The sequence below is a fragment of the Chiloscyllium plagiosum genome, chromosome 7, assembly GCF_004010195.1.
Source record: "Chiloscyllium plagiosum isolate BGI_BamShark_2017 chromosome 7, ASM401019v2, whole genome shotgun sequence".
Classification (NCBI taxonomy): domain Eukaryota; kingdom Metazoa; phylum Chordata; class Chondrichthyes; order Orectolobiformes; family Hemiscylliidae; genus Chiloscyllium; species Chiloscyllium plagiosum.
This window is the reverse complement of record NC_057716.1, coordinates 19306892-19331425: the sequence shown is the minus strand read 5'-3', so window position 1 is coordinate 19331425 and position 24534 is coordinate 19306892. Positions and strand designations below refer to the sequence as shown.

The 24534-nt window shown below is 41.2% G+C and overlaps 1 protein-coding gene across 7 annotated transcripts in view; it reads right to left on the bottom strand.

Annotated features, from left to right (window-relative positions):
- Positions 1 to 24534, bottom strand: part of ube2f (ubiquitin-conjugating enzyme E2F (putative)) — a 121774-nt gene that overhangs the window by 5679 nt on the left and 91561 nt on the right. For all 7 annotated transcript variants that reach the window (XM_043693167.1, XM_043693160.1, XM_043693161.1 and 4 more), the window contains 2 exons: positions 17091 to 17161; positions 14427 to 14484 (listed from right to left, as the gene is read on the bottom strand). In XM_043693167.1, coding sequence (XP_043549102.1) covers positions 14427 to 14484; positions 17091 to 17161 — 129 coding nt within the window. The remainder of the gene's footprint in view (positions 1 to 14426; positions 14485 to 17090; positions 17162 to 24534) is intronic.

Sequence of the window (24534 nt, the reverse complement as noted above, 5' to 3'; positions counted from 1 at the left end):
GTAAATAGGACTTGCTGTCTCACAGGTAACTTGCTGTGACACAGGTATTTTGGATTACATCAGAGGAAGATACAGGGGCGTAGGAGACAAGTTAAATGTGCATGGGAGTAGTCAAATCTAGAGGTAACAAGGGTAGCAGGAGTACTTCAGCAGCAGATGATCTCAAATTAACATATAATTATACACATCTCCTGAACATGATTCAGCCCCAGCCCCCAATTCCCTTTGCTATTTTCAGAAAAACTGCAAACACAACTAAAAGCAAACATAAAATGAATCAATTAGTTTCTGTACAAGCAATTTACACAGGCTTAGGAAGAATACAAAAGATGTACACTGCTATAGGTGGCACGGTGGCACAGTGGTTAGCACTGCTGCCTCACAGCACCAGAGACCCAGGTTCAATTCCCACCTCAGGTGACTGTGTGGAGTTTGCACATTCTCCCACTGTCTGCGTAGGTTTCCTTTGGGTGCTCCGGTTTCCACCCACAGTCCAAAAATGTGCAAGTTAGGTGAATTGGCTATGCTAAATTGCCCGTAGTTTTAGGTGCAGGGGTAAATGTAGGGGAATGGGTCTGGGTGGGTGCGCTTTGGCGGGTCGGTGTGGACTTGTTGGGCCGAAGGGCCTGTTTCCACACTAAGTAATCTAATCAAATATACATGAATTATTTACCTGATTCATATTTTATACACCTCGTAAATATCATTTTAAGAACTGTGCACGTGATTATCACTGAAGTGCCACCTATACAATGTGAACATGGACAAAGTCCTAGTTTGTGTGGAGTTAACACACCTCTCCCCCGTCAAAGATGAAAAAGCCATTGATTGCAAATGTCATTTGCAAATGAGAATTACATAGATCTGCCCCAGATGGTACTTGTGTTCACATCACCCCAGGTAAACGTGGCCACATGTTCTGGAGATTCTGGTGGAGTCATAGCCAGTTTGTATCCGGTTTGCCCTAAATCAAACCATCTAGAGAAATATCTGACGGGAGACAGATGGGTGGTTAAAGAGTAGGATAATAAAAAAGGAGTAACCAAAGATGCAGAAGCACAGAATTGTTGTGGTTTCATATGCAAACATGAAAAATGATAATTACAAAGATAATGAAGCCAGTTATTATAGTGAGACAGGACGATGCAGCTTTGATAATTAGCTTTAGCCAGCAGAAATATCTTTTTTTAAGAGAACTGGCTAGAAGTAGAATTGCTCATTAGTTAATAATTACAGACATGGAAATTAATTGCAGTGTTTCGGCTCAATACCTAGGCTGCGATAATAAATAATAAGAGATTACCTGGAGACTTTGGAATAATTTGAAGGGATTGAGGGTGAGATTTTGTGAAGATTGTGACAATGCCAAGATTTTCTACAGAATCTGGGTGAACTGGCAGTGGTAATAAATAAAACCTAGGCAGAAGGTATTATGTTACACTTCTTGAAAAAAAACAGAGCAACTGCAGTTTTCTTCTGGAAGCTCACCATTACAGCGACAATGAGGTATGGAGTTTATTATTGTTTCTAACCCTACAATGTCCCAAGTGATGTTGTGGCAGCTAGCATGGTGCCCCAGTGAAGGTACAGCTGAGAGGAACCATTGTTAGCAGAATACAGTATCTGCAAGCCCTCCAGAGATTTTAAAACAATTCAAACATTTTCAACTTCTTAAGCAATTAATAATAACCACCTGAAACCTAAGGTGAATGCAAGAAATAAAAAACACATTACGTTTTGAGAAATACTTGACTTCCACTATGGAGATACCATTAATTCCATTGTTATGAAGAGGAGTACAAGGTGGTTTGATAAACTAGGGTTATTCAAGGTTTCACCCTTGACTTCTCTTAGCAAAAGTGCTTTAGACCTTATTAAGACAGCATTTGGGGTTATGCAAGGTGCTTGCCAAACATTTGCAGCTTGCATCAGTATGGAGCACAGCTTTAATACTGAATGTCAAAATAAATATACTTGAATCTTTATACCAGGTCTTTTCAGGCACACTCGGATGATCTTGACCAAACTAATGTGCAATGTGCTTATGAAGAAAGTTATTCCTCCACTGTTCAGGGGAGCATCTTAACTCGTCACATTTTAACAGATTCTGCAAAGCAGTCAGTTTTTGGAGACCTATTGGATTGTCACAAAGAGAGAGTCATTGATGGTATGTTTGCACCATTTATAAACTGAAAGGGCTTGATTTAGCTAATGTGCATTATGTAGTTGATGTAAAGAAGAATTTGGAACTCCAGTGTTGATTCCCAAAAGTTGCTAAAATTGGTCTTTCCTTTACCAATCATCAATGCACTGAAATGATTAACCACAAAGCAGAAACTGACTGTTGGCCTCATGTACATTGCTCCATTCAGTCAGGAGACAATAAGTTTGAAGACTGGAATAACTGCAACCCGGATACAGTTTAAAATGGAAATTGACATGACGTATAGCACCCAAAGTGTGCATATATGGATGATGCTTTTCCATATGGGCAGACAGCCTGAGGATTCTACGGTTCAAAAGGAACTCTTTTCAGAGTAGATTTTACATGATGCAACTGTAAAACTGTCTTACGAAATATTTTACAGTTTTTGAAAAAGAAAATCAAGTTATTGGAAGTGCTTGCTGTAGTGAGTGTACCGTACCTTTAAGAGAGTTAAAAGCGAGCAGAACTACCTGACAGCACCAAATGTTCTGAATAAGATACAATGTCACAGGTGGTCCAGCAACCAGGGTAGTTGGCTGTCTGGAGACAAAAACAAATTTGAATTAGGCCAATCGGTTTAAATTATACCCCAAAAAACATAAGAAACACGAATCAAGTTTGAAGTGAGTAAATTGACAAGATTAAATGCCAATGACAAAATCTGATGCTTTGGGGATAGAAGACCAGAAAAAATTGAACAGCTGCAGAGAACTGCCAAAAGACCAACAGATGCAGACTGCTAGTCAGAACTGTCTGAGAGGTACCTGTCGAAAGGAGGAGTTTGTACAGAGAAACTTAACATCGACCTGGAGAGCAAATCTGCAAAGAGAAGATTCGAAAGCTGGCTGGTTTTGAAATTTGAATTTTTCATAAAATCTTAAATCGGGGGTTTTATTGGAGTAGTATAATAGAAGGGAAAGTAAAAGATAGGTTAGAGGAAGGAGTTGCAAATAGTGGTTAGTTAATTATTCTCTGTTATACTTTAAGAAATAAAGTTGCTAATATTCACTCTAAGTAGTCCTTGGCCTCTCAAATGTTTACAGATTACTGCATGGGATAAATCTTTTGTGTTACTGGCTTAAATTAAGCAGGAGGTTTACCCCGTGATGTAACAGTTGGGGGGGTGTGTGGCCAGGATTTCAATGGTTTGGGTCTTGGTTTGTGATTTGAATCGGTTTAGACAGATTTGAATCGATTTGGGCGGGAAGAAAAATCCCAGTAGATTTAAACACTTGCAAGTTAGTGTCCTGGATCGTTAAATAAAATGTAGGTGAGACAATTTGTTTAATTTCAGTGACTTGTGGTTGAGTAAAAGTGACAGAAATGGCTCTTAAAATGCTAAAGACATTCTGGGATTTGAAGATGATTCTCAAATTTGCCAAGCTAGTTTAGAAGGAAAGAAAAAGGCAATATTTTTAGAATTAGCAAAGAAATTAGATTTGGGTTTAACCATGGACAAAAGTAAAGCTGAAATTGTCTGGGAATTACTCAAACACTTAGGTCTGTCAGAGGAAACAGACAAGTGCAGTAGAGGCAGAAAAACTTGAATTACAATTGAGGAAAATGGAGTTAGAAGATAAACAGAGAGAGGGAGAGAAAAAAATAAAGAGAAAGTGAGAGAGAAGTTTCTTAGCTGAGCAAAGGGAGAGAAGAAAGGAGAGACAGAGAGAATTTGAATTTGAAGTTGTGACTTAGTCAGCAAAGTCAGGTTAACAGGATCTTGGGTTAATGTCACACAACAGGTGATCCCACTGCACCACACACACACACACCTACAGACCTATACACTCACGCAGACCCTCTCTCATATGCTCACACATACACTCCTACACTCTCAGCCACACAGGCACCCTCTCACAGACTTATACCCCTTCACACACAAACACATACTCTCTCATACTCATACCCCACCGCGCTCGTGAGCGCACACACACAAGTTTGTGAGGTCAATTTGTATTTGCAGAATTACATTTTATTTTGCTCAAAAATCCATGATTTGGAGGTGGGTGCCAGTGTTGGACTGGAGTGTACAATGTTAAAAATCACATAGCACCAGGTTATAGTCCCACAGGTTTATTTGGAAGCAGTAGCTTTTGGAGCACTGCTCCTTCATTAGATGGTTGATAACCACCTGATGAAGAAGCAGCGCTCCAAAAGCTAGTACTCCCAAATAAACCTGTTAGACTATAACCTGGTGCTGAGAGATTTTTAAGCTTAAATCCACATAAGATTCTGTAAGTCCCTGTTTTAGATTAGAATCAGTCTGAACATTGGGGCACAGACAGTCTCACACAGGGCACTTCACACCTTCAGTGCATTACCTGGGTCAACATGGCACCTGTTGTTAAGTTCACTTGAGAATGTAACTTTAAAGAAGTTCCGGAATTTATATATAAAAGAACTGAAACCAACAGGCCCATTCTAAAAGATGACAGACTTAACAAACAATCCAGGTCTTTTTCAATATATAATTCCCATTACGTCACACTAAATTTTTTCTATAAATTCTATATCTTACAATCTTATACTCCAAAATCACATGGTGAAGGAGCAGCACTCTGAAAGCTAGTGCTTCCAAACAAACCTGTTGGACTATAACCTGCTGTTGTGCGATTTTTAACGTTAAGGATGGAGATTAAAAGAGAAGGCAGTGATATATACAAACATGCCAAAACTCTGCCACATTTTTATGAGAAAGAGGTTGAAGCCTTCTTTAGTTCATTTGAAAAATTGGCTAGGCAGCTGGAGTGGTCTGATCATTATGGGTAATGCTAGTTCAGATTAAACTGGTAGGCAAAGCTTGAGGTATTTGCTGCGGTGTCAGATGAGGGGTCAAGAGATTTTGAGGAGGTTAAACAGGCTATTTTTAAGTGCTTATAGACAGTGGTTCAGAAATATGAAGGAACCAGGTCAGAGTTATGTTGAGTTCGAAAGAATTAAACAATCATTTTGATAGATGGGTGCGTGCTTTAAAAACAGATATCACCTTTGAGGCTCTACGAGAGATTATTTTGCTTCTGTGGGTAAGGTTTACTCAACGAACAGGGGAGCAGGGCAAGAATTTATAATTTTGAGAGATACAGGATTTAACCAGTCGCTGATAGTAAGGGATGAGCGAATATGCACTTTTTCTGATCTGTTACCAGACAGAGTGGTAATTTGTGGGATAGATGGACAGAAATTTAGTGTTCCCCTACGTAAGATCAGGTTGGAGTGTCAACTTAAGACTGAGGAAATTACAGTGGGAGTGATTGACAGAGTGTCAATTTCAGGAATTCAATTCGTTCTTGGGAATGATTTGGCAGGATCCAAGGTGGGAGTGACACCCCTTGCTGTGGAGAAGCCAAAGGAAGACCAGGGAACAGAGGAGTTAAAACAGAAATATCCTGATATTTTCCCAGACTGTGTGGTAACCAAATCTCACTATCATAAGTCACAACATGAAGTGAAAAGTAAAGAGAAAGATGTAGGAGTTGAGGTTCAGTTAGCGGATGCCCTGTTTGATGTATTGGTGCAGGAAAAACCTGTACAGGCAGAGGGTCAGACAGAAGTGTTTAGTGCTGAAAGGCTCAGGGACTTGCGACAGTAAGACAAGACGAAATAAAGATATATGTGCGTATTCTGAAAAGGAGGCAGAGAATATTCAGGATGGTCATTATCCGAAAGATAAAATCCTAAAGCAGAAATGGAGACCACAGCAGGTTAATGCGGAGGAGAAATGGGCCAAAGTACACCAGACTGTCTTGCTGGTAGCATACAGACAGGTGGTGTTACGGGTAGCACATGAAATACCTGTAGGAGGTCACCTAAGGGTATAAAAGACTCAGGCTAAGGTACAAAATCATTTTTATTGGCCTGGATTGCACCAGGATGTGGATAACTTTTGCCAAACACGTCATACATGCCAAATGGTAGGTATGCCACAGGCAGTAATAAAACTTGCACCTTTGTTTCCAATTTCCACATTTGAAGAACTTTTCATGTGGGTTATAATTGATTGTGTAGGTCCGCTCATGAGAACTAAAAGTGGGAACCAATACTTGTTAACCATAATGGATGCGTCCTGCTCCTCAGATGCTGCCTGACCTGCTGTGCTTTTCCAGCAACACACTCTCAACCATAATTGATGTGTCTACCAGATTTCCGGAAGCAATTCCACTATGGAGCATCAAGGCAAAAAAAGGTGGTAGAGGAGTTGGTAGCTTTCTTCACATGGTATGGGCTACCCAGAGAGATTCAGTCAGACCAAGGGTCAAATTTTACTGTAGGCTGTTTGAGGTGGTTATGGATAGCTTAGGTATACAGCACTTTAAATCCAGTGCGTATCATCCTAAATCCCAGGGAGCTTTAGAAAGGTGGCATCAGACCTTGAAGACCATGTTGAGAGCATACTGTCAATGTTACCCGAATGATTGGGATAAAAGTATCCCATTCGTATTGTTTGCCATTAGAGATGCAACAAATAAATCTACTCTGTTCACGCACTTTGAGTTAATATTCAGGCATGAAGTCAGAGATCCTTTGAAATTAATTAAAGAACTATTGACAGAACCAAAGTCAGAGATCTCACACTTAGATAATAATGTATCAGAGATGAGGGAAAGACTAAACAGAGTAGGTGAGTTCGCTAAACAGCACCTGGAGAGGGACGACGTGTTAGTACTGTTACTGGTGATAGGAGATGCCTTCAAAGCCAGGTTTAGTGGTCCCTATCAAATTGAGAAAAAGTTGAGTCAGGCGAACTATCCAGTAAAGATGCCAGATAGGGGGGAGAAAAGGTATTGGGTAGGTCATGTGAATATGTTGAAACCTTACAATACTAGAAAGAAAGAACTGGAGAAACAGGTGCTTTGATTCTTAGGACTCAGCGAATTCTATCGGAAGTTTGTTCCAAACTTCAGCAGTGTAGTGGCACCGTTAATCGATTTGGTAAAAAAGAACACAAAGTTTCAGTGGACAGAACAATGCTAGGAGGCATTCAACCATTTGAAATCAATATTAACCACCAAACCACTTTTAGCTACACCAAACATTTCAAAACAGGAGGGTTTACCCTGTGATGTGACAAAGTTCATCTGCCTTCTATCCATTTAAAGTTGGGTAAAATAGGATGGATACTCCAAATCCACATTCACATGGGAACTGCATTTTTGAATAAATCAGTCTACCTTTCTTGGAAAGATGAAGTCGACACACCTTCGAGACAGCCAGTGAAACTGCAGAATCACTGACAGAACAAGGAGGCAAATTCATTCAAACTAGGGTTTGATACAAGAGAGTTTTAAGGAGTTAGTTTCTATACCTACACCAGAATAGGCTGAGTGGAAATTTGATTTAGAATTTTATAAATTAGGCCGTTTGACAAAAGCAACAAATAGAGGTGAAGCTATTGCTGGTCTGACAAGTTACAATGCCTTAATTGCACCACCACAAATTAAAATAAAAACACAAGGTAAAATACATATGCGGCAAATCCTGGCAATAAAAGTCAGTCTAATAAACATTATAGATCAATACTTTTAAAGAGAATAGGTAAAAGGCCTGCATCTAAAAAGATTAAACTGACTTTTCTTTTTCACAGTATTTACTGAATTGCTCAGCATTTTCTGTAGTACTTCAAAAGTATGTGGGTAAGAATCTGTTTCAGGTGCAATTGGTGGCTGTACTCAAAATAATGTTGGTTTTCAGGATGGTTCTGTTTTGCTCAGGTTTCCACTCAACTCATTTGGCTATGTAAATTCTTCCATAAACTTGCATTAAATGGCAATATTTTCAATTTTGTTTTGAAGTAAAAATATTCCTTGAGATGCTTAAGAACAGTTGCCAGGTACAAATACAGAGCTGAAAGGTAGGAGTGAAATCAGTGAGGATACCCCCCCAGAGTTTAACAATTGACAAAATACGTTGGAAGAACTCGGTTAGACGGTCTTCTCAAAGAGCTGCGAACAGGGCAAGCAGGATGACGAGGTACGTTTTACTTATCAAACTCAATGACTAATTCATTATCTCCAAGTAACTTTACAGAAGCATTTACTAGTCAGTTTCTTAAAAACTTTGTTGGAAAAGGAGCATGTTGTTGATGTCTCAAAAATGCTTAATTTTCAAAGCCCCCTTAAAATCATAGAAATTCTACAGTGTGGAAGCAGGCCATTCAGCCTATCGAGTCCATACTAACCATCCTAAGAGCATCCTAACCAGACCCACCTCCCCACCCTATCCTTGTAACCTTGTACTTCCCATGGCTAACGCACCTAGCCTCCACATCCCTGGACAGTACGGGCAATTTAGCATGACCAATCCACCTAACCTGCACATCTTTGGATTGTGGGAGGAAACCAGAGCACACAGAGGAAACCCACACAGACACAAGGAGAATGTGCAAACTCCACACATACAGTCGCTTGAGACTGGAACTGAACCAGAGTCCTGGCGTTGAGAGTCACTATGCTACCCTGCTACTGTCCTGCTATTAGTGGAAGCCATGTTACTAATTCAATCATGAGCATTGAGATTTCTGGGTGGGACAGAATTTAGGCACTTTAAGAATAGCACAGAAGACTGCAAAAACATTATTTTTGATGGATGCAATTTGCATGTGCAAATTCCCCAATACTTGAATATATTATTTTGCATACTGATATGCAATAGGAACACCTCTCATAATAATGTTAGTATATATTACTGTCATACCAATAAGCAAACGGAATAAAAAGCTCATGAAGAGGCGGGAGTGATGGGTTCATGGAGCACTGAGTAGACAGGAGTGCGTGCACTGGTTAGGAGAGGTGGAAGTGACCATGTTTAGGACTAATGAGAGTTGGAAAGGATTACTTAAACTGAAAGTTTATGCAAGCTTATTAGCAGAAGATGTGATAAGGATTATTTCTCAACAAAGAAAAACTTTTAAAAGGGGTGAACTATTTCCCAATGATCCTATAAATTGCACATGCCAGCATCTGAAACAGAATGCGGTGTAGCTATTCCAAGCACTGGATCACATATCACAGCAGATGTTACAATCTGTTTGGCCCACTTTGTATGAGTTGTTTGACATGCAATCTAATTGCAGCTCATTATGGCTCTGCTCCATGACAATTTGAAAAAGAAGTGAACAACCAGCCGCCCATGTGCTTTGCATCTGCTATGTGAAATCTTCCAGAACAGCAAAGACTACACTAGTATGCCAGCTCAGTGCAGAGCATAAATGTTCAAAAAAAAATCACACAAGTTGATATTCGCTACTAAGCAATTTTTCGGACTGCACTGAGTTTACTGATGATAACAGTGGATAAACCATCGGTGTATTCAAGTGGTGTATAATATAGGCACTGTTCCTGTTTATGTTCCTGTTCCTGTGAATCCTCAGTAGGGAAGCTGCCAAAGTGACAAATTGTAGGAGAGGAAGACTCCAAGCAGAATTCCGGAGGTAACGATTCAGGAACAAGAAAAGCAGCAATTACAAATAGTCAAGCTACGACGGATAGGTAGGAGTGAAATCAGTGAGGATGACCCCACAGAGTTCAACAATTGACAAGGTACAATTGGAAGAACTTGGTTAGCCGGTCTTCTCAAAGGCTGCGAACAGGGCAAGCAGGATCTGAGGTACATTTTACTATCATACGAGTCACAGAGAATGTTATTTGTTGAATCAGACTTATTCAGTGCAGGAGCAGGGTTAGAAATCTGACTGTCGGGCAGCAGGAATAAAGCACAGATTTGGAAGGCAATGAATTGTTCAATGGCATGAGAGAGAAAAGGGAGGCTGGGAATTGGGTGACTGTCTTCATGGGCAGATGTTTTTAATTAAGGTACAGGCAGAATGTTCAAGAAGGACCCACAAACCTTTAGTTTGCAGGCATGGAAGTAGGAGTATAGGTGAGGAACCTATATAGTCAACAGATTAATGGTGGGTATTGGGTCTCAGATGAGATGAAGGTGGTGTGATTAGAAATGAGAGAAATCAGAGAAAGACATGATTTGGTGCTAGGTCAGGAAGGGAAGGTTTGAGTTAGCAGGATGGGCATGGTGTAGTTGAAAAGATGGTCTCATTCCTTGTGACAAAGATGTCCACTCTGTGCTCTCAGGACAGATTCAGGTTTCATGGGTTATTCACAAAGGTAAAAAACGCCATTTCACACCACACTACAGAAGTTCACATCCTAGCGCTAATATGGTTTTCATTTAATATGTCCAGCAGTGGGAATGGAAAATACAGAAACTGTAAGTGCCCATATTGAAAAGTTTATCATTTCATTTGCAATAGCAACTTTGATAGTGTGACTTGGTAACCCTAATAACACAGCTGCAGAAGGCATCAGAAGACTGTCTATAAGAAGGCACAGGCAGTGAAAGACAATGAGTTTGCAGTGATGTTCAGGTCCATCCCCAAGGCATTTTATGCACTGCATATTTCTGTTATTTACGATCCAAGTTTAATAATTTATGGAGATATAAGAGTCATTGAAGCAGACTCTTCAGTCCAACTTGTCCGTGCCAACCAGATATCCTAAATTAATTTAGTTCAATTTGCCAGCACTTGGCCCATATCCCTCCAAACCCTTCTTATTCATATACCCATCCAGATGCCTTTTAAATTTTGTAGTTGTAACAGCCTCCACTGCCTTTTCTGGCAGCTCATTCCATACACGCACCATCCTCTGCACAAAAACATTGCCCCTTAAGTCCCTTTAAATCTTTTTACTCTCACCTTAAATCTCTGCCCTTTAGCTTTGGACTCCCACGCCCCAGGGGAAAAGACCTTGTCTATTTACTCTATCCATGTCCCTAATGATTTTTATAAATCTCTATAAGGTCACCCTTCAGCTTCTGACGTTCCAGGGAAAACAGCCCCAGCGTATTCGGCCTCTTAGTATAGCTCAAACCTTCCAATCCTCGTAACTCTTTTCTCAACCCTTTCAAGTTTCACAACATCCTTCCTATAGTAGGGAGACCAGAATTGAATGCAGCATTTCAAAAGTAGCCTAACTCCAAAGTCCTGTACAGTGCAACATGACCTCCTAACAACTATACTTACTGCACTGACCAGTAAAGGCAAGCATATCAAACACATTCACTATCCTATCTCCCTTTGACTCCACTTTCAACGAACTATATTCCTGCACTACAAGGTCTCTGTTCAGCAACACATTTCAGGACCTTACCATCAAGTGTACAAGTCCTGCTCAGATTTGCCTTTCCAAAATGCAGCATCTCACATTTATCTAAATTAAATTCCATCTGCCAATTTTCAGCCCATTGGCCCACCTGATCAAGATTCTGTTCTACTCAGGTGACCTTCTTCACTATCCACAACACCTCCAATTTTGGTGTCATCTGCAAACTTACTAACTATATCTCCTATGTTCACATTCAATCATTTATATAAATGACGAAAAGTAGTGGACCCAGCACCAAATCTTGCTGCACACCGCCAAAGGCGGCTAGTCTAAAAAGCAAACCTCCACCACCAACCTCTGTCTTCTACCTTTGAGCTGGCTGTGTATCCAGATGGCTAGTTAACTGTATATTCTATATTGTTAACCAGTCTAGCATGAGGAACCTTGTCAAATGCCTTACTGAAGTCCATGTAGATCACATCTACCACTGCCCTCATCAATCGTCTTTGTTACTTCTTCAAAAAACTCAATCAAGTTAGAGAGATTATTTTCCATATACAAAGCCATATTGACTATCCCTAATTAGTCCTTGCCTTTCCAAATACATGTATATTTCATTTACCTCAAGAGTGGGGTGCTGGAAAAGCACAGGTCAGGCAGCATCGGAGGAGCAGCGAATCAACGTTTCAGGCATAAGCCCTTCAAGAGTAAGGCTTGTGGGCCGGGGGGCTGAGAGATAAGTGGGAGGCGGGTGGGGTTGTGGGGAAGGTAGCTCCAAGCAAAGGCCTCCAAGCCCTCAGTTTCTTCCTCTCACGCCGTCCCAACTAGTACCCTTCCACTGACACCCCCATCCGCCTGGCTGAACTGGTCCTCACCCTTAACAACTTCTCCTTCTAGTCCGCCCAATTCCTTCAAACCAAAGGGGTAGCCATGGGCATCCGCATGGGACTCAGCTATGCCTGCCTCTTTGTCGGGTATGTGGAACAGTTCAACTTCCGCAGTTACACTAACACCCCCCCCCCACCTGTTCCTCCACTACATTGATAACAGCATCGGTGCTACCTCATGCTCCCACGAGGAGGTTGCCACTTCATCAATTTCACCAACACCTTTCACCCCGACCTCAAATTCACCTGGACATCTCCGGCGACGATTAACCACAGACATACTACAAGCCCACCTACTCCCACAGCTACCTGGACTACACCTCCTCCCACCCACCTCCTGTAAAAACGTCATGCCTTATTCCCAATTCCTCCGCATACACTGCATCTGTGCCCAGGATAACTAATTCCACCTTAGAAAATGCCAGATGGCTTCCTTCTTCCAAGATCGCAATTTCCCCTCCCACGTGGTCAACGATGCCCTCCAGCGTATCTCCTCCGCTTTCCACACTTCTGCCCTTGAAACACACCTCTCCCAATGCCACAAGGATAGAACCCCCCATTGATCCTCACCTTCCACCCCATCAACCTCTATAGACATCGCATCATCCCCTTCCACTTCCGACACCTACAAATGGACCCCACCACCAGACATATTTTTCCCTCCCCGCCCCCATCAGCTTTCCAGAGACCATTCACTTTGTGATTCCCTCGTCAGATCCATGTCCCCCACCCCCGCACCAGCCCACACTCCACTCCCAGCACTTTCCCCTGCCACCACTGGAAGTGCAAAACTTGCACCCACACCACTCTCCTCATCTCCGTTCAAGGCTCCAAAGGATCCTTCAACATCTGACAGAAAGTTACCTGTATTTCCACCAATTTCACCTACTGTGGTCTGCTCTATATTGAGGAGACAGGATGCCTACTTGGGGATCATTTCAGAGAACATCTCTGGGACACCCACACCAACCAAACCCACTGCCCTGTGGCTGAACACTTCAACTTCCCCTCCCACTCAGTCAAGGACATGCAGGTCCTGGGCCTCCTCCATCGCCAAACATTAACCACCCGATGCCTGGAGGAAGAACGCTTCATATTCTGCCTTGGGACCCTGCAACCGCACTGGATCAATGTGGATTTCACTAGTTTCCTCATTTCCCTTCCTCCCGCCACATTATCCCACTCTCCGTCCCAGCACCGTCCTCCTGACCTGTCTATCACCTTTCTCATCTATCTGCTCCACCCTCCTCTCCAACCTATCACCTTCTCCCTCACCTTCATCTACCTACCGCATTCTCAGCTACCTTTCCCACAACCTCTACCTCCTCCCATTTATCTCTCAGCCCCAGCCTACAAGCCTCATTCCTGATGAAGGGCTTATGCCCGAAACAGATTCTCCTGCTCCTCGGATGCTGTCTGACTTGCTGTGCTTTTCCAGCGCCACATTCGCAACTCTGATCTCCAGCATCTGCAGTCCTCACTTTCTCCTATTTCATTTACCTGCCTAAACTTAATTTTGTAAATTTTAAGCAGCATTCACTATTCTTTGATCTCTCCATTTCGCTCTCAATGGCCAATATGACAGGCTGCAGTTGGTTTCTTCACTGGATCAATGACTATGGCTGATTCCACTCAACCTCTCCCACAAGTCCAATATTACCCCTCTTGCACTGAGATTTTTATTTTGCTTTGTCCCACATTCTATCCAGCATTACTGTGGCTTTTACTTTAGTTTAACCTCTTACACATGAAACTTTGTCAGAAATGTCAAAGTGGTTTATTGAGCAATAGGATTCACTCTAATCTCAGTTGATGCTGCTGTCTAGGTTTTAGTCCAGGATGGAATAGATTCCATCTGGTGGGAGACCACTAGGCCAGTTATATTCCGGGTGAGAGATGCAATTTATTTTGGAAGGGAGTGGGCTTGCTGCTTATAATTCTGTGCAGCTCATTGATGCCCAATTCTGTAATCCTGGTGCTAGACCTACTGCAAATATTTCTCACGAAGTCTGCTTCAAAATCCCAGACAGGTGCTCTTTGAGATGGCAGCATTAAGGGTAACAGAGATAGCATGGAAACCACACAGCAATCTAATGTTATTTTTATTACTGAATACTCAAAGCACATCGAGCTGTTCAATCTTCTGATATTTCACAGGACAGGAAGGGAAAGAGAGAGGGAAGAGAATTTTTATTTTTATTTTCTGAAAGGAATTACCTTTAGAGTTCTGGTTGGAGCCCAGCCTGTGCCATCAATAGAGTGTTCCCTCAGCAAGCTGTAAAACACAAGATAGGATTGCAGAAGACAGGGCAGTAATGGTGATTCACCACTAATGGTGAGATTGCCAACATAAAAAACTCTGAAAATGACTGACCATATTGAAGTTTTGCCTTGAAACAGTTAGTTACACATCCCAATGATTAAACTTGTTTTCCAAACATTTGGTAAAGAAGCCTCAATGCATCCTTTAAGTTTATTACTGTATAATTTATCTAGCTTTACTTTTTCAAAACTGTCTCTGAAATTTGGATTTGGTAATACTACTTATACCAGATTCACCATTTGATAGTTGGGTTATCTACCCAGTCAGACTGTAGGCACCCAGAACAGATTTGACGTGCAAGGCAACCTCGATTATTCGAACGATATAGGCAGGGAGTATTTTGTTCGGATGATAATCGAATGTTCGGATAATCGAGTCTTTAGATAACCCAGTTTAGCCAAGCATCGGGACCTCGAGATTTTGTTCGGATAATCAGACATTCGGATAACCGGAGGTTGTTCTGTACACATTTTGGACTACATGTATTTCAAATGTACTCTGGACACAATTGTATATGCCCAAATCTCTTTGGTCACCTTTAGCCAATGATATGCTTTATTTGCACAACTTAAAAACAGATAGTGCCAATTGTCCTGTATCATTCCTCAGTAGTCCCATGTTTATTCTTCAACCAACATTACTAAAACAATTGAATTGGTTGTTTATCTCAATGCACTTGTGGGAGCATGCTGTGTCCAAATTAGCTGTCCTATTTCTTACATTGCAAAAAAGACAGGAGGATGTAAGAAAATAAAACATAGGAACTGGAACAACAGAAAGCAATTCACCCCCTCAAACTACTTCATCATACAGTAAAATCATTCCTGTATTGAATCATAGCATCCCTACAGTATGGAAACAGGTCATTTAGCCCAAATCCACACCAACTGCCCGAAGAGTATCCCACCCAGACCCTTCCCCATTCTATTACTCTAAATTTCCCCTGACTAATGCATCTAACCTACACATCCCTGAACACAGTGGGCAATTTGCCATAACCAATTCATCTAGCCTGCACATCTTTAGACTAAGGGAAGAAACTAGCGTACCTGGAGGAAACCCATGCAGATACTAAGAGAACATGCAAACTTCACACATACACAGTCACCAGAGGCTGGAATGGAGCCCTGGTCCCTGGCGCTGTGAGGCAGCAGTGCTAACAACTCAGCCACCATTAAAAAAATATGACTTTAACACCACTTTCTTGGCAGCCCTCTATAATATTTCACTCCCTTGCACATTAAAATTGTGTCTTAACTTTGGATTTATTCAATGACCTGACCTCCACTATTCTTTAGGATTAGAGGCAATTGAAATGCATAATACTCCAAATAACATGGTAAGAAATCAGCAGTGCGAATACTTAAGACCATAAGATGTAGGAGCAGTGGGCTACTTTGCCCATTGACTCTGCTCAACCATTCAACGTGATCATGACAGATCTGATAATCCTCAACTCCACTTTTCCCCATAACCCTTGATTCCATTACGGATTACAGATTTTGCCCCAGCCTTGAATATACTTAATGGCCCAGCCTCAGCAACTATCTGTAGTAAAGAATTCCAAAGTTTAATTACCGTCAGAAAAAAAACCCTTATCTCAGTCTTTAATGGGTGATCCTTATTCTAAGATTATGCTGTCTGGTCTGATACTCTTCCATAATGGGCAACAACATTTTTGCATCTACCCTATCAAGGATAACTTTCAATAAGGTCTCCTCACATTCTTTTAAACTCCAATGAGTACAGCCCAATCTACTTAATCTCTCCTCAGAAGAAAATTCCTCCATAGTTGGAATCAATCTAGTAAACCTTCTCTCGACTATCTCCAATGCCAGTACAGAACTATTTAGTTTCAATGATCTTAATCAGAAAGATTTAACATCAATTAAAGAAAACTGGAAGTGTTCAAAACTTCCATTCATACTTTGAACACTCACCAGATGGTGCCGAGCACTGCATTGTTTTTTATGGCAAAGAAGGCCTTTCCAACCCAAAGCATTAGAAACTTGAAGCATTAACCATCATCCTCTCTCGAAACACTGGTGTTCAAACTAGTGACAGTGAATCAATCTAACAGCCTTTGACAGCTGCCAGCATCAAGAAAAATACTGGGCTGAATCTGAATGGGTTCTAGAAGCCTCCCTGCTCCTAGTAGAAACATCTGTCCATATTCTTGATGGCTGTCCCACAGTAATGTAATGCTGCAAGCAGTGTTAATTAAGACGAGACACATGTCCCTTTCTTGGCAGGAAATCCTGTCTCAGACAGTTGCCAGTTAATTGGACTGGGTGGCAGTTCTGTAGCCCCATCAGCATCACTAGGAGTATATAGGCATAAGGGAGTCTCAGTGAAGTGCTGAGGAGAGGTGGAAGAAAGTTCTGGAAGCATCAGTGGAGATTAGAATCAGAGTTAACGTTTTGAGTTGAATATCAGAGTAGCCACCCAGAAATGTTGTCAGAAGATCACACATTAGATTTATAAGCCATCTCCAAACATATGCCTTAAATGCAACCTGTTTTAATCAATCAATCAAAACTTGAGAACAAATGCAATACCTTAAACAGATTTCGCCAGTCTCAGTAATATTGGGGTGCCAAATTCTGGTCAAACATTTCACTTTGGGAGGCTGCAGAGAGGAAAATAATGTTAGTTTCAAGCTCCTTTTTGACAGGTTGAATAACAGTCTGCTACAATCATGAAGAAGTCAAAGCAGAATATAATTTAGCAAAAAAGGGGAAGTGGTGTGTTATATTGACAAAATAATTAAGAAAACATCAGTTAAACTCCCCAAAAGAAATGTGGTTTTATTGACAGAAGAAAATAGGCAAACTGTGAATAAAGCTTCAAGGGCACAAGAACTAGTTAGAAAAACCAATCAATATGCCAGCATGTGTTTCCCAACATATTCAGAAGTATTTTGCTCAGCAGAAATTACAGCATCCGATGCAGAAACTTATTCCAATTTACAATCCATCTAGTACACATGAAATGAGGATTTTAACAACACTGTAAAGAGTGACAGTTTGAGATCAATAATAAAGCTATAAGCTTGTTAAATGCTGAACACAGGTTGTGGTGCAAGCCTCTCACAAGCTGAATAAGATGCCATTCTTTAACAAGTATATTTCCTACCAGCTGAGAAAGGACAATTGTGTCGCAGATCCCCAGTACTGATGAAAGAAAAATAGCATCCTCCAGCACAGATAAACAGGAAAGTTTCTACCATTTAGTATTCCTCACACGGTCTTCTGTTTCCACCCATCACCAGGGACTTGATTTACTGAAGGCAGTCTGGGCTGCACTTTGTGATCAGAGCAAGGAGCCCAGTTTAATCAGAGGATTATACTGGGAGTTAATAGCTTCACTACAACAGTCCTAGAAATAGCACATATTCACTGAAGGCGAATGAGCTGTCAGCAAAGGCAGGAGCACAATTCCATTTCGTCTGAATATACTAAAACAGAAACTAGCATTGACAAGCGTCAAAAAGAAAGGCTGAGGGCATTTTTGCTAGATTCACCAGCACTAATCTAAAGCGAAGTCATGGACTCACTTGCAGACAGCCTCCATATTACAATCAGTGGATTGCAGAAAAATAATTGAAAAAAACTCTTAGGCCAAATGGGAAAAGGTGAGGATGAGGGACCAGCTAATTTGTTTTTACAGAGGACCATCACAGACAAAGTACTAAGTGGCCTCATTCTGAGCCGTAACCCTTCTACAATTCTATCAGTATCAAAGAAGCTAGTCCTGGGAGCAATTCGGGCAGCTCATTGCTTGTTGAATAGGAAGTAAATTTAGAGCGAGAAACAGTTTGCATTTCAGGGGGATGATGTCAAAAGTCATCAGACAAACATGAATTCTGTTTCTCTCTCCACAGATGCTGCCAGACCTGATTATTTTCAGCATTTTGTTTTAGATTTCCAGCATCCATAGTATTTAACATTTGTTATCTCTTGTGGGATAAGAGCCCAGGAAGAATAAGCTCAATGTAACTCTGTAACCTATTGGAAGTACAATGAATATAAGTAAAATCAAGGGTGTCTTGAAACAGGAAGCCCAGAGAAGTGCAGGAACACCAAGTATCTGATCAAAAGTTTTTTGGGAAGATATTATTTCACACAAAGGACCAGTCAAGCTCCGTATCTAGCAGTGTAAATGTTTACTCATTTGTATTGAAGAGATGTACAATTCAGCAGTTGGTTCTTTGTCAACACTTGCAGCATTAAGCTTTACAAACAATGATGCAACCATCATTTTATGTTTTTATCCTTTTAAAATCATTTTATTGATTTTTGTCCAAAATAAATGACAGCAGAGCAAGGTACAATCACAAGCAATAAACAATTGTATGTAAAACCCCATAGCACAGACCCCACCAAAATACACAAAAAAAAGACAAATAACCCTAATAAATAAAAACATATACAAAGCATAAAGCCATAAGAATGTAGACCAGCAGTAAGATAACTGCATTAGCAAAAAAAAATAAAAAGAAACAACAACAAAAAACTGCCACAACAGAAGATATCTCAGTTGGAACAGTTAAAAAGACAAGCATGGTAGCTCAGTGGTTAGCACTGCTGCCTTATACTGCCAGGGTCCCAGGTTCAATTCCAGCCTTGGGCAACTGTCTTTGTGGAGTTTGCACATTCTCCCAGTGTCTGCATGGGTTTCCTTTGATTGTGGGCGGCACGGTGGCACAGTGGTTAGTACTGTTGCCTCACAGCGCCAGAGACCCGGGTTCAATTCCCGCCTCAGGCGACTGACTGTGTGGAGTTTGCACGTTCTCCCCGTGTCTGCGTGGGTTTCCTCCGGGTGCTCCGGTTTCCTCCCACAATCCAAAAAATGTGCAGGTTAGGCAAATTGGCCATGCTAAATTGCCCGTAGTGTTAGATGAAGGGGTAAATATAGGGGAATGGGTCTGGGTGGGTTACGCTTCGGCGGGTCGGTGTGGACTTGTTGGGCCGAAGGGCCTGTTTCCACACTAAGTAATCTAATCTAATCTAATCTAATCCTTAACATATTTGGAGGAGCCAGTGTTGGACTGGGGTCTACAAAGTTAAAAATCACACAACACCAGGTTATAGTCCAACAGGTTTATTTGGAAACACTAGCTTTCAGAGCGCTGTTCCTTCATCTTATACTCCATAACCACCTGATGAAGGAACAGAACTCTGAAAGCTAGTGCTTCCAAATAAACCTGTTGGACTATAACCTGGTGTTGTATGATTTTTAATACTTAACATATGAAAGAAAAGGGTTCAAGATTTTTGTAAATTTGTTAGAGGAGCCAGATAAGGACAATCTACTCTTTTCTAATTTAAGGAAGTATAGCACATCTCTAAGCCAGTGTGTATGAGTAGGCAGAATTAGGGATTTCCATTTTAACAGTATCAATCTTCTGGCCAAAAGGGTAGTGAATGTTATCGTGTCTTTTTTAGAGGAAGAAGGATTAGGAAGAGGGTGACGACCCAAACAAAGCAGTAATAGCATTAGGAGTAAGATTTTCACCGGATACCTCAGAAAAAAAAAGTGTCAAAAATATCAGTCCAATATCTACTGAGAAATAGGCAAAGCCAGAACCTGTGCATAGAATTTGCTGGGGTTTGTTGGCACCGATCACAGGATGGAGACACCTCCTCAAATATGTTTGCAAGTCGAGCTTTGGTGTAGTGGGCGCGGTGTAGAATCTTGCTTTGAATAAAACAATGTTTTGCACAGATAGAAGGTCTGTGCACCCTTTGTAAAATCTCATCCCACACATCACCCAGAATTATCTTTTCCAGATCTGCCTTTAATAGAATCAAGACAACCTGAGCATACTTTATGAATGTTTGAATAAATAGCTGAAATAGCCCCCTTTAATGAAGAAAGCCGTTCTAGAAAGACATCAAAATCAGTTTCATTAGGAAGGGAGGGGAAAACCTGAAATAAACTATGGACAAAACTTTGAACTTGGAGGTATCTAAAGAAGTGGCTTCTAGGAACTGAAAACTTATCAACTAATTACTGAAAAGATGCAAAAACACCATCAACATATAAATCTTTAACAGTTTTTATTCCTAAGTTAGCCCAATGAGAAAAAGGCACAGTCCACTAAAGATGGGGGAGAAGTATGATTTGCCACCAATGGCACCTTAGCAGAAAATGACTGAAAGCCAAAGTGATGTCTAAATTGAAACCAAATTTTAAGACGGGGTAAAATAATTACATGGTTGGTGTAAATAGAGGCTGAAGAAAGGATAGGTGAATGCAATAAAGCCTTCAAGGTGGATGGGTGGAATTTGCCTGAATAGTCAACCAAATTGGGAGAGCATCAAGGTTCTCTTGGACCAACAGTTCAAATTGCTAATGTTTACTGCCCAATAACAAGACAGCCAGAATTAAATACTTCAACAAACACATCTACCAAAAGCAGAGCCAGCTTGTTCCAAAATGTTTTATAAAAATTTGGCCAGAAAACCATCAGGTCCAGGGCTTTTACCACTTTTAGTGATTTAGCTGCAGCCTCAAGTTCTATTGATGTGATTGGTTGTTCCAATTCCTTTGCCACATTTTGATCAATAGAAGGAACGTTAATCTTATCAAAAAAGTTCTCAAAATCTGCTGTATGAGAAGAACATGCAGATGAATAAAGTGAAATGTAAAATTACTTAAAAGTCTTGTTGATTTCTAATGGGTCTGACGTGACACCTAAATTAGCCTTAATTTGTGGGATTAATTGAGATGAGGACATTTGGCACAACTGATGTGCCAACAATTTATCTCTTTGTTCATAAAATTTAGACCTAAAGCTTGGTGATGTATTGTGACATTACAACATCATTGGCCTGTAGGGATATGCATTCTTTATATACTTCTGAAGAGTTAGAGATTGCATAAGAGAGTCCAGTTGAGACAGACGTTGTGCTAACCACGCCAATTTCTCTGTCCTAAGTCTATTCTTATGTGCTGCAAAAGAAATTATTTTCACCCCCCAATGAATGCCTTCAGGGTTTCCCACAGCAAGGAAGCTGTAATGTCAGGTGTTTTGTTAAACATTTTTTTAAAAATCCATCCGTTGAGAGACAAAATTAACAAAATCCTCCTCTAAAAGTAAGTGTGCATTCAGACACCAAAGTGGGTGTATATAAGAAAATTGTGAAAATGAACATTCAGATACAGATGCATGGTTTGATAAAACAATTGAATCATATTTACAACTGGAAATAGATGTGAGTAGTCTGCCATCCACCAAAACAAAATCAATATTGGAGGTGCAGCGGACAGCAAAGAAGGTTACCTTGGATTACAACAGCATCTTGACCAGATAAGTCAATGGGCTGAGGAGTGGCAGATGGAGTTTAATTTTGAAAAATGCAAGGTGCTGCATTTTGGAAAAGTAAATCTTAGCAGGACTTATACACTTAATGGTAAGGTCCTAAGGAGTGTTGCTGAACAAAGAGACTTTGGAGTGCAGGTAGATAGGATAGTGAAGGCGGCATTTGGTATGCTTTCCTTTATTGGTCAGAGTATTGAGTACATGTTGCGACTGTACAGGACATTGGTTAGGCCACTTGTGGTTATTGGTTAGGCCACTTTTGGAATAGTGTGTGAAATTCTGGTTTTCTTCCTATTGGAAGGATGTTGTGAAACTTGAAAGGGTTCAGAAAAGATTTACAAGGATGTTGCCAGGGTTGGAGGATTTGAGCTATAAGGAGAGGTTAAATGGGCTAGGGCTGTTTTCCCTGGAGCATCAGCGGCTGAGGGATGACCTTATAGAGGTTTATAAAATCATGAGGGGCATGGATAGGGTAAATAGACAAGGCCTTTTCCCTGGGGTTGGGGAGTCCAGAACTAGAAGGCATAGGTTTAAGGTGAGAGGGGAAAGATATAAAAGAGACCCAAGTGCAGCTTTTTCACATAGAGGGTGGTGCGTGTGTGGAATGGGCTGCCAGAGGAAGTGGTGGAGGCTGGTACAATTGCAACATTTAAAAGGCACCTGGATAAGTATATGGCTAGGAAGGGTTTGGAGGGATATGACTTGAATAAGTGTGGTGGACATGCAGAATTTTTTATTTTTTTTTTAAGAAGGTTTAAAGGACTGCCAGGGATCAACAACATTAAACTCCTCCATAAAAGTCCGAATTATTGTAGCAGATTTGGACTAGGCACTTGGAACAGAGGAAGAACGGTCTAAGTGAGGATTCAATCAACAGTTAAACTCCCCTGACAACCATTGGGCGAGATATTAGATTCCCTACAGTGTGGAAATAGGCCCTTCAGCCCAACCAGTCCACACCGACCCCACCGAAGAGTTACTCATTGTCCTCTGACTAATGCACCTAACACTGTGGGCAATTGAACATGGCCAATTCACCTAACCTGCACATCTTTGGACTGTGGGAGGAAACCGGAGCACCCGGAGGAAACCCACACAATGCGCAAACTCCACACAGACAGTCGCTCAAGGCTGGGATCGAACCTGGGACCCTAATGCTGTGAGGCAGCAGGGCTAACCACTGAGCCACTGTGCCGCCCTGGTTTCTTCTTTCGGTTTAGCATGCAATGTGCGATAAGCCCTACCCAACACAGGTTTAGCCTCAAATCTGAGCAGGTCCTGTAAAGGTTGGGCCATAAATTCTGTAGGGTGAGGATCCTACAATCCCTTGGATAAACCCACATGTCAAATATTATTCCACTTGGAGCAGGCCTCCAAGTCTTCACATTTTTTAGTCAGAGACTCAACTGTAGCAGATAACACTAACATTAGCTTGGAGGCTAGCTATCTGGTTATCATGCTCATTAGTTGAATGTTCCAGGTCCAAATAGTCCCGCACTGCGAAGAAACATTTTCCTCCAATGGCTTCAGAGCAGTTGTTACCTCCTTTTTAACCGTCTCTGAAGTTATAAATTCAAATTGGTAATGCTATTGCCCATCATGTTCTTAATGCTACATAGCATGGCTTCATTAGTATCCGGCCTCTCTGGAGACTCAGTCTTAGGCAAATGGCGCAGCCTAGCGTGACTGGACTTGGCTGACTCAATTTTTGTTTGAGCAGTTGCCATTTCAAAGGCTACAGGTTAAAAATGGGTTGTGTTTAGAAAACAAAATAGCCAAATGGAGTGTAGAGGACGTGTAACAAGTAAATTTAAGAAATCAAAACATACAAATTTACTACATTCCCGAGGAGCGACCCCAAATTATGTGCTACATCATTTGTGCTGCCGGCCACAAGGTCTTGGTGGAAATCCATCATCATAGTTGACATGGATACATTGGCCTCGACAGCAATTTCCTGTTTCTAAGGGGAGCTTGGAGGAACTTCATCATCATTTTATATGTAGTCTTATCATCCCTCTCAGGCTATGTGAAATAACTTCACTGTCAACTAATTGCTTTCGAAATATAGTCACTGTTGTGGGAGAGTACAACAGGAAATTTGCACAAAGTCTTAAAAAGCTTTTGGTTGAATAGGGGAGGAACAACTTACCACAACATCAACTTGGTTAAGGAAAACAGGTTGAAACAAGTAACATAAGCCCTGGGGTATTGTAATTATGCCAGTCTAGTTCAGGAAATAGACCCAGCCAGGCTCTAATACATTTTAGCTGCACCTCAAATCCTGGGCCTACAGTTATACAACCAACACAGAAGTCAAAGGCAAAGGGCCCAGTGGTACACCTTTGCTCGCAAGTTCATCAGGGAGCATTACTTCCTCAAAGCCCTGCAGGAAAATGGGAGTGTGGAACTGATCAGATGGTTCCCTGAGTACACCAAAGTTGAATGACAGAATGTCTCATCATCAGAACTATCAAACAAGCACCAAGACTGTAGCTTGGATGATGGTGAGGAAGATCCTCCCAGTCAGATCCTTTGTTTGCATTCAAAGTCTCACTTCTTCTGCATGCTGACCTTGAGGTGGCCATAATGAGGAACAGACCATTTCCATTTTTCCTGGAATGTGCAAACAAATGTTTGGAATGAGACAAAATTGTTTTTGTTGATGTTCATCT